This window comes from Sinocyclocheilus anshuiensis, unplaced genomic scaffold (genome assembly GCF_001515605.1).
Source record: "Sinocyclocheilus anshuiensis isolate Anshui unplaced genomic scaffold, SAMN03320099.WGS_v1.1 scaffold719, whole genome shotgun sequence".
NCBI classification, from domain to species: domain Eukaryota; kingdom Metazoa; phylum Chordata; class Actinopteri; order Cypriniformes; family Cyprinidae; genus Sinocyclocheilus; species Sinocyclocheilus anshuiensis.
This window is the reverse complement of record NW_015552643.1, coordinates 54,935-66,407: the sequence shown is the minus strand read 5'-3', so window position 1 is coordinate 66,407 and position 11,473 is coordinate 54,935. Positions and strand designations below refer to the sequence as shown.

General features: G+C 34.0%; 1 protein-coding gene across 1 annotated transcript in view; it reads right to left on the bottom strand.

Annotated features, from left to right (window-relative positions):
* Nucleotides 1-944: 944 nt before the first annotated feature.
* rbm17 (RNA binding motif protein 17) overlaps nt 945-11,473 on the bottom strand; it is a 20,577-nt gene continuing 10,048 nt past the window's right edge. Inside the window, exons 8-13 of the mRNA XM_016458513.1 lie at nt 10,516-10,667; nt 10,286-10,333; nt 7,309-7,385; nt 6,826-6,924; nt 6,656-6,728; nt 945-2,296 (exon numbers count right to left, since the gene is read on the bottom strand). Of these exons, the coding sequence (XP_016313999.1) occupies nt 2,193-2,296; nt 6,656-6,728; nt 6,826-6,924; nt 7,309-7,385; nt 10,286-10,333; nt 10,516-10,667 (553 nt within the window). The 3' untranslated portion in view covers nt 945-2,192. The remainder of the gene's footprint in view (nt 2,297-6,655; nt 6,729-6,825; nt 6,925-7,308; nt 7,386-10,285; nt 10,334-10,515; nt 10,668-11,473) is intronic.

Genomic DNA, 11,473 nt, shown 5'->3' with positions numbered 1-11,473 from the left:
GGAACGACATGAGGGTGAATAATTAATGACAGAATTTTCATTTTGGGGTGAACTAACCCTTTAAGGGTTAAGGAAACGTATTTTAAAAATATTTTTAGACCTTGGCTTAACTAAAAAAGATCATATTCATTACAAAAATAGATGTTTACCTTTTTTTTTTTTTTTATAAATATAATTAATTTACAGGACTTTTCCAGGTCTACAAATTAAACTTTTAAAATTGGGCTACCTCATATACAGTGGGGAAAATATTTATTTGATCCCCTGCTGATGGAGCCAGAATTCTTGCTGGTTGGTAGGGGATCAAATACTTATTTCACTCACTGAAATGCAAATCAATTTCTAACCTTTATATAATGTGTTTTTTTCTGGATTTTTTTGGTTGGTATTTTTGGTCTCTATACGTTAAAATAAACCTACCATAAAAATTACAGACCCTTCATTTCTTTGTGGGCAAACTTGCAAAATCAGCAGGGGATCAAATATATATTTTCCCCACTGTATCTAGTTTTTCCAAGATTGTGTAAACCCTGGTTCTTCAAAGAAAAAATAATAAAAAAGGCAAATTAAAAAAAAAAAGTTGTTGTTGTTTGAGCTTATTTTAATGCTTGATTTGTGTTATTTTAAATCATCTTAAGGTTTTCTGTTTGCAGAATTATGCTGAGGCCCCGTAGTGGGCCCTGATTGAGAACCACTGCTCTACATTTTACTATACAATTCAAGTCTACAGGATTTTTCCAACACAATTCAATGACAATTCATAACTATTTTGTTGCTAATTCATACAAACTCATTTGTAGGATTTCAAACAATCTGCTCTCACCCTGCTGAGGGGTAGGTTCAGTGGTGAAGCTTCTTACTTTTTCATATAAATCTGATATTTTCATATTAAAAACATTGTAAAATGGCACAATTTTTGTAAGCTCTACTTGGATTCTTGAACATTTTATTATGTGCCAGTATAAATAGTATATCTTGCTTCAAAAAGCTGCACGATTAATGGTATCCTTTATGTCCATAGCACAAAAAAAAAACACTTTTACACAGTGTACCAGCACAATACCCAGCGCTGAACTTTTGACCTGAACAGCTCAACCGCTTTCTGCCAGATTTCAGATGCTCTGTTCATATAAAGTCATTTGATGAGGATCTGTTCTGTTTAAATGAATCCTCATGGAGTTCAGTCTATTCTTTCTTTATTCCCCAGCACCTTCGTCTTGCGTAAGTGCGTCTTTCTCACCAAACCAGAACATCGCACCATCACTGACCCAGTCTAACACATTTCGCATAAACCATCATACACCTAACATACATCTGGTAAAACACACAAACTATTATTTAGGTGATGCATTCATATGCAAATAAGATATCCTACAGATATGTAAAAAAAAAATACATGTTATGAAATCACCTTTTATTGAGTAACACGCCAAACCCAATTTCTGCTCAGGTCAAGACACACATTACGAAAAAGTATCATTCTTTAAGTCTATCAATAGTGTGTGGATCAGAGAGTGAGGGCTCATGGGAGTCGCTGTTATGTCACAACAGAAGAATGTAGGTTTCCTACTTTCTAGAGTCGCACAGGGACTTGTATGTCTGATTATATAAACCATGAACCAGGACTCATTCATTACCATCATCATCACCCCATTCAACATGAGCTTGTAATGGTTTCTTAGAACCATGTAGTAACTACTGGAGAAAATGAGTTTTCAATACTAACAACCCTTTTCTAATTTTTCTAGTTGAGCTAAACAAATAGTCCCTCACGCCATTGGTTAAGCCATGTTTTGAAAGCACCACAGTGCTCAATTATCAGAAAGTAAAACCAAAAATGGCTTACTTAACTCTCTGCACGTTAAACTGAGATATCAAAAAGTGTTAACACGTTTTACCTTTAAAACAGAACAACCCTAAAAGTTACTCTCCCAAACGCATTTTTATTGCTGGGTTCTTCATCACATCTTAATCACAAGGACAAAAGGATATTTTTAACTTTGACGTGAGAGAGAGACTAGAAGCAATTCGCAAAAGATCAAATGAAATCTTCATTACAAAACGTATTGTGGAAAGGGGCACGCAAGCTAATGTTTTACAAGGGTGTATAAAATTACTCGTGCTATTTACAGAAAGACAAATGACTTCCTGGTGTTTATTCTTTCCTGGTTGTGCAGTTCTGGATCTCCCACTCACGCCTGATCTCCCAGGTCTAAAACACGGAACCTATCCAAGTTATAAAAACAGGCCTTCACCACGCGACCTCCAAAGTACCGCCCATTCAGATCCACCACAGCTGAGGAGGACAAAAACAACAGCACAGTTAAAAATACTAATAGATCAAGTTAAATTGTAAATATACTATTACATTGGCTCAGGACACGCATACAAAATATATTAAATGTTATTAAATATATTTAATATATGAAATTGTATACAAAATAATATATAAAATATAATATTTAAAATTTAAGAGATATTAATAACTCCAATGAAATTTCCAATGAAGTTGCAATTATGAGACTAGGAGCACAAAATGCACATTGTAAAGTGGAACAGAAATGTTTGGACACAAGTTATGGTTTGTGACTTTTGGACAAGAAGTTCAAAGGCTATAAATACATTTACCTTGATTTATAACTTATGACCAGTTGATGGCACTGTCCTAAAGCATTAAACAGTCATCTAGGGCACGGCCTCAAAGTAAAATACAGATCTTTGTTTCAATATAGAGGTTGTCAGGATATAACCTCATTTCCTATTCTGTCTTTGCAGTTACATTTCTCGTTACAGGAAAATGATTTAAAAATATTGATTTTAATGAATTTGACTTGTTTATTTGTAGTAGTAGAAAAAAGAAAACGTGTGTGTGTGTGTATTTATACACATACACACAATATAATATAATGGTACAATATATTACAATGTATATATTATGTTACAAAGATTTCTATTTTTGTAAGGTTTTCTTTTGAACCTTCTATTCAAAGAACCCTAATGTATCACTTCATAATAAATATCAGCTCAATTGTTTTTAACATTGACAATGAATAAATATTACTTAAACACCAAATATGAATGATTTCTGATCATTTTAGGGCTATTCACACAGATCACGTTTTTTTGCTTTGAAAAACATGAGACCCGGGCAGAGGAATGAAAAAAAAACAAAAACAAAAACAAAAAAAAAACCCACAAGGTCTCAAGATGCATCATTAAAAACATCCCCTACAGAAAGTGTTTGGTTTTTCCCTACGTGATCTCACCAGTGATGTTGCCATTTTTAAATATTAAAGTGGGATTTTAATAATGATCTATGATCAAAAATACCCTTGATGGCATGGCAACACTCAGCTCCTCTAAAAAGCCCATTTAAACAAACCACTAACAAAAGCCTTCCTAACTGTTATGAAATGTATTTGTTTGCTTTGTTGCATTCTTAGAGCTGTAGCCCAACCCTGAGAAGTGAAGCAGGTGTTCATTTTTTCAGGCTTGCTTTGTTTCCAGATGGATGACTTACAGTGGCCAAAAACAGAATTTGGAGACTTAAAGTGTGTAATTTTAGCTGCAGAACTGCAAAAATTATGATTGTATTTGAACAATCAAATACTGTTTTATTTTCTTTCTCTTTTTTTAAGCAGTACTTCAAGTACTTCAGTACTTGTTCAGCAAGGGCACATTAAAATGATCAGACAATTATAATGCTTCAGACGATTTCGTTTTCAAATAAATGCTGTTCTTTTGAACTTTCTATTCATCAAATAATTCTGAAAAACATATACAGTTAGGTCCATATATATTTGAACACTGACAATTTTCATAATTTTGGCTCTGTATGCCACCAGAATAGAATTAAAATGAAACGAGATGAAATTAAAGTGCAGACTTTAAGCTTTAATTCAAGGGGTTGAACAAAAATATAACATAAAATGCTTAGGAATTAACCATTTTTCTACACAGTCCCCTCATTTTCAGGGGCTCAAATGTAATTGGACAAATAAATATAATCATAAATAAAATGTTCATTTTTAATATTTTGTTTAGAATCCATTGCAGGCAATGACTGCCTTAAAGGGATAGTTCACCCAAAAATGAAAATGTGATGTTTATCTGCTTACCCCCAGGGCATCCAAGATGTAGGTGACTTTGTTTCTTCAGTAGAACACATATGATGATTTTTAACTCCAACCGTTGCAGTCCGTCAGTCGTATAATGCATGGCAATGGTAACAAAATCAATGATAGTAAAAAAAACATGCACAGACAAATCCAAATTAAACCCTGCGGCTCGTGACGACACATTGATGTCCTAAGACACGAAACGATCGGTTTGTGCCAGAAACCGAACAGTATTTATATAATTTTTTACCTCTAATAGACCACTATGTCCAACTGTCTTTGGGCCCGCGCAGGCATCCGGTGCGTGAGGTGTGTACGCGCTCTGTATTAGAGGTAAAATATGATATAAATACTGTTCGGTTTCTGGCACAAACCGATCGTTTCGTGTCTTAGGACATCAATGTGTCGTCACGAGCTGCAGGGTTTAATTTGGATTTGTCTGTGCATGTTTTTTTTACTCTCATAGATTTTGTTACCATTGCCATGCATTATACGACTGATAGACTGCAACGGTTGGAGTTAAAAATCATCATATGTGTTCTACTGAAGAAACAAAGTCACCTACATCTTGGATGCCCTGGGGGTAAGCAGATAAACATCAAATTTTCATTTTTGGGTGAACTATCCCTTTAAGTCTGGAACTCACGGACATCACCAAAGACTGGGTTTCCTCCTTTCTGATGATTTGACAGGCCTTTACTGCAGCTGACGTAAGTTGTTGTCTGTTTATGGATCTTTCTGCCTTTAGTTTTGTCTTCAGCAAGTGAAATGCATGCTCAATCAGGTTGAGATCAAGAGGTTGACTTGGCCATTGCTGAAAATATTCCATATTTTACCTTCAAAAACTCCTGGGTTGCTTTTGCTGTATGTTTTGGGTCATCGTTCATTTGTACTATGAAGCGTCGCCCAGTCAACTTTGCTCCATTTGGCTGAATCTGGGCAGAGAGTATATCCCTATACACTTCAGAATTCATCTGGCTGCTTCTGTCCTCTGTCACGTCATCACTAAACACCAGTAACCCAGTGCCACTGGAAGCCATGCATGCTCGCGCTCTTTTTTTCTCAGAATGTACCAAACTGTTGATTTGGCCCCTCCTAATGTTCCGGCTGTTTCTCTGATGGATTTGTTTTGTTTTTGAAGCCTAACAATTGTCTGTTTCACTTGTATGGAGAGATCCTTTGACCACATGATGTGGGTTCACAGCAACAGCTTCCAAATGCAAATGGCACACTTAGAATCAACTCCAGACCTTTTACCTGCTCAATTGATGTAGGAATAATAAAGGAAAAGCCCACATCTGTCCATGAAACAGCTTTTGAGTCAATTGTCCAATTACTTATGGTCCCTTGAAAAAGGGGGTAGGTACATATTAAAGAGCTGAAAATCCTTAACCTTTCCTTACCCTCAAATTAAAGCTCAGACTGTGCACTTCAAGCCCATATTCATTATATAACTGTAACGTTTTGGTCAGCAGCTAAAATAACACAAATTGTGGCTGTGTCTAAATATATATGGACCTAACTGTAGTTTCCACTAAAATATTAAGCAGCACATTTGTTTTCAACATTGTTAAAATAGGAAATGTTTCTTGAGCAGGAAATCAGCATATTAGAATGATCTCTGAAGGATCATGTGACACTGAAGACTGGAGTATTGATCCTGAAAATTCAGCATTGTCAAACACAGGAATAAATTCCATTTTAAACCATATTAAAATAGAAAACCGTTATATCTCACAATAATATATATTTTTTTAAATGCAGCCTTGGTGAGAAAAACAGATTAGTTTTAAAAACGTAAAAAAAAAAAAATTAATCTTCCTAACCCCCTAAAATATTTGGAGACTTAAATTGTGTAATTTTAGCTGCAGCTAATCTCTTTTTTCTTTTTTTTTTAATGTGTGCTTATGTTAACTTTTAAAAAATACATATTTAACATTTGTATCTAGCACTATGACATTCAGACATTTTAAAGTGTGGCTAAAGTGTTCAAATACTTTGTGGGCCACTGTATCTGTAAATACGAACCCTTCTCCCAAATGCTGCAGTTTAGCTCTGTTGTTATTTAATAAAAAGTGTCTGAGTTTAACTTTATTTTATCCCAAAGGAAATAATTCGAATTTTCAGTCCTATTATGAACTGTTCCAGATGCATGATTATGTCAATTCAATTTCAAGTACATTTGTCTTGTTTTTTTTTTCTTCAGGAATAATGATTAGGGAAAAAATTTATCGATTTCACAAAGCAACATAACATGAACACACAAATCAAGTTATTAATCTAATATGTTGCCCTTGTTGAGGTTAAAAATGCTTTGAAGGATGAGTTCATATCCAGCCAGTGTTTAAAAGTGAGTGAGTGAAAACTGGTTTGCTCTGCTATCCCTTGAGGTGAGGAAGTGATGTAACCAGCAAGGTGATGGAACACCTATGGGACGGCCTTCACACATTTACCTGCTTTCTTAAGTAAGATCTGGGACACTTGAAATAAAGACCACCTGCACACACACTCTTTAAGTTTGTCCTCAAACCACTCACCTTTAATGGCCGATTCGACTCGTTCGAACTCCAGGAAAATGCGGACGGCATCCTCGTCAGAAACACCGGCGATCTGTAAACACAAGCCAGACACAGGTTTCATGTCAGCGACAAATATTGACATCTGCTGCTTTCAGCGGCATGCGAGACACGCTTAACATAATGCTCACCTCAAAGATGACACACTTGATGACTTTGCCATATTTCTCACACTCTTCTTTAGTCTCAGCTTCCAGGTCTTCGTCCACTTCTCCCCTTCCAACCATGTTCTACACACACAGACAGTTTTTCAGTGCAGATGAATCTCAACAAATGGTTTAGACTAAATTATCAGCTGCTTCTCATGTAATACCCTGTCAAAAGGGGCACAAATTAACTGGGACTGGGGCCAAAAACAGCCCTGTAATACATTTCTATGCTTTTTTTACTATTATTTTTAAAGTAAGCACAATAAATTGAGAACTTCACTCAGAATTCTGCTTTAGTGCTAATGTTTCAACCTAAATGGGTGCACATAACTCATCAACTGGCAACTAATCACACTTACGTTTCCAAAACAGACATTTATGAAGTTCTATTTAATTTAGAATGTTGTCTTAAAAAGTAGCTGCGAGAGCTTTTTGCAAAGTTTAGAGAGAAAACACACAGCTTACCCGCAGCAACACCACTTTTGTAGGACATTTGAGAATCTCTGTAAGAGGGTTGGTCTCATTTTTCTTTGAGGCATCCGCTATAAAACGGACAGTTTTTTACATTTCTATGTAAAATCACAACATACCGCTTCATATACCAGCACAAAACAACTTTTTACTGATGAGAACAGTAATAAACAGGTGTAGCAAAATGGTTATTTGTTAAAAAAAAAAAAAGGTTTTCAATTAACCAATTCAAAGACTCAGATTCTCATAGTTGTTTGTTAATAATAATAAATAAACAAATAAAATCTTACCAGCCCCAAACTGTTGAACAATAGTGTATATGCAGGTAAACATTACTGTTAATGACTATTTATTGTAATTCTGATGCATACAAATGAGAACGATTAAATGTGATTCTTCCTTTGTGTTCATGTAGTGAAAAGCATTGTGGGAAACAAGATTATTTTAACCAAATTTTTTACCGTAGTTTAACAATTGAATTTGATGTCTGTTTGGTCAAAATGACAGTTCTAATTATATGAAAAAAGATAAGCAAATACATAATCTACATATACGAAATATAGTAAAAAGCCAGAAAAATATCAAGATAATATTTTAACTAGGGCTGCAAAACGATTAATTGCGATTAATCGCATTCAAAATAAAAGTTTGTTTACATACTATATATGTGTGTGTCCTGTGTATATTTATCATGTATATATAAATACACATATGTATATATTTTTACAAATATTTGTTTGTATATATATATTTATACTTAAAGGGTTAGTTCACCCAAAAATGAAAATTAGGCTGCGTTTTACTCACCCCCGAGGCATCCTAGGTGTATATGACTTTCTTCTTTCAGACGAATCCAGTCGGAGTTATATTAAAAATTGTCTTTGATCTTTCAAGCTGTTTAATGCCACTCAGCGGGTGTTGCATTGTTTCAGTTCAAAGACAATTTTTAATATAACTCCGACTGGATTCGTCTGAAAGAAGAAAGTCATATACACCTAAGATGCTTCGGGGGTGAGTGAAACGCAGCATAATTTTCATTTTGCGGTGAACTAACCCTTTAAGGAAACGTATTTTTAAAATATTTTTAGACCTTGGCTTAACTAAAAAAGATCATATTCATTACAAAAATAGATGTTTACCTTTTTTCTTTTTTTTTTTAATAAATATAATTAATTTACAGGACTTTTCCAGGTCTACAAATTAAACTTAAAATTGGGCTACCCCAATTTCTAACCTTTATATAATGTGTTTTTTTCTGGATTTTTTTGGTTGGTATTTTTGGTCTCTATACGTTAAAATAAACCTACCATAAAAATTACAGACCCTTCATTTCTTTGTGGGCAAACTTGCAAAATCAGCAGGGGATCAAATATATATTTTCCCCACTGTATCTAGTTTTTCCAAGATTGTGTAAACCCTGGTTCTTCAAAGAAAAAATAATAAAAAAGGCAAATTAAAAAAAAAAAAAGTTGTTGTTGTTTGAGCTTATTTTAATGCTTGATTTGTGTTATTTTAAATCATCTTAAGGTTTTCTGTTTGTAGAATTATGCTGAGGCCCCGTAGTGGGCCCTGATTGAGAACCACTGCTCTACATTTTACTATACAATTCAAGTCTACAGGATTTTTCCAACACAATTCAATGACAATTCATAACTATTTTGTTGCTAATTCATACAAACTCATTTGTAGTGGTATTTTTGGTCTCTATACTTTAAAATAAACCTACCATAAAAATTACAGACCCTTCATTTCTTTGTGGGCAAACTTGCAAAATCAGCAGGGGATCAAATATATATTTTCCCCACTGTATCTAGTTTTTCCAAGATTGTGTAAACCCTGGTTCTTCAAAGAAAAAATAATAAAAAAGGCAAATTAAAAAAAAAAAGTTGTTGTTGTTTGAGCTTATTTTAATGCTTGATTTGTGTTATTTTAAATCATCTTAAGGTTTTCTGTTTGCAGAATTATGCTGAGGCCCCGTAGTGGGCCCTGATTGAGAACCACTGCTCTACATTTTACTATACAATTCAAGTCTACAGGATTTTTCCAACACAATTCAATGACAATTCATAACTATTTTGTTGCTAATTCATACAAACTCATTTGTAGGATTTCAAACAATCGGCTCTCACCCTGCTGAGGGGTAGGTTCAGTGGTGAAGCTTCTTACTTTTTCATATAAATCGGATATTTTCATATTAAAAACATTGTAAAATGGCACAATTTTTGTAAGCTATACTTGGATTCTTGAACATTTTATTATGTGCCAGTATAAATAGTATATCTTGCTTCAAAAAGCTGCACGATTAATGGTATCCGTTATGTCCATAGCACAAAAAAAAAAAACACTTTTACACAGTGTACCAGCACAATACCCAGCGCTGAACTTTTGACCTGAACAGCTCAACCGCTTTCTGCCAGATTTCAGATGCTCTGTTCATATAAAGTCATTTGATGAGGATCTGTTCTGTTTAAATGAATCCTCATGGAGTTCAGTCTATTCTTTCTTTATTCCCCAGCACCTTCGTCTTGCGTAAGTGCGTCTTTCTCACCAAACCAGAACATCGCACCATCACTGACCCAGTCTAACACATTTCGCATAAACCATCATACACCAAACATACAGTGGGTAAGGAAAGTATTCAGACCCCACTGTACATAATAAATATACACAGTACACACACATATAGTATGTAAACATAAACTTTTATTTTGAATGCGATTAATCGCAATTAATCATTTTGCAGCCCTAATTTTAACCATATAGCGCACCCTGAATGGACATCTCATAATAACGTCTTTATTTACAGTAATTAGTTACGGTTGCCACTTTTTGCATAACAGACATGATGGGCACACATGTGTGTAGTTTCTGGTTTCTAATGACTAATAGGGCACATGTGGGTGATCAAGATGGAAAAAAAATATATTATAAGTAAATGATATGGGAAACAGGAAATAAAATAAAGTCAAACCTGAATTAGAGCCTTGTGGATCAGCCACATTCTGACTGGATCCTGATGCTGAAACATACATACATTCAAATGGGTTGTGCAACATGGTTGTGCAAATGACAAAACATGGGGTTGAAAACAAACGTGATACTCAAAAAAATCAAGAGGATGTTTATTTTGGACCTGTGATGTGTGGGTTTGCACATATTTGCTGTGTGCTTGCGAGTGCGTGCGTGTGTGTATGATCTCACTCTTTTCCGTTGAGTCTCCAATAATAATCTTGCCCCCACGCTTGCTGGTTTTCTCCACTGAGAGCGCCGTGCTCAACCCCTGCTCGTGTTTTCCCAGGCCCTGCCCATCTCGGAATCCATACTTCTGCATGATTTTATGAGCCACAGTACCACTGAACAACACACACAGACAAGCAGTGGACTTTGCTAAATTAATGACATATAATACACTTAATATACAAGTGTAGTGTACAACTGATCAAACTCAAATTTAATGCTTCAGACTCCAAGCTTAAATGTTATATTTCAAATCAATTCTTTAAATATAAATTAATTTATATATGTTAATTCACAGTTTAAATCTTCATTTATATTAAATGTTATAAGATTTACATAACTTCTAGTTAAATCAAAATGTTCTGGTTAAATTTAAATCTTTTAGTTTAAATTATTTAAAATAAATTCTTTGAAAATCTACATTTACTGTTTAAGCATAAATCTTTATTTATATTAATAATATTTATTGAATTTATTGTGTTAAATCAAGATTTTCTGGTTAAATATAAATCTTATCATTAAATGTAAAATATTTGGGTAAATCTAAATATTCCTCATTAAATAGAAATTTGGTTTCATTTTACCATCCAATTCCCACTATTAACAAGTTGCTTATTAGCATGCATATTACTAGCATATTGGCTGCTTATTATTAGTACTTAAACAGCACATATTAATGCCTTATTCTGAATGAGCATATTTTAGATTCCTTAATCATACTCCATACCTCAGGACTTGAGGCGAAAATCATAGTTAATAGTGAGAACTGGTCCCCAAACTAAAGTGTGACCCAAAATTCTTTAAAATAAATTATTTGGAAATCTAACATAAACCTTCATTTATACTAAATATTATATATATATATATATATATATATATATATATAATAGCAATAAATACGAAATATATAGTGTATAGAGAT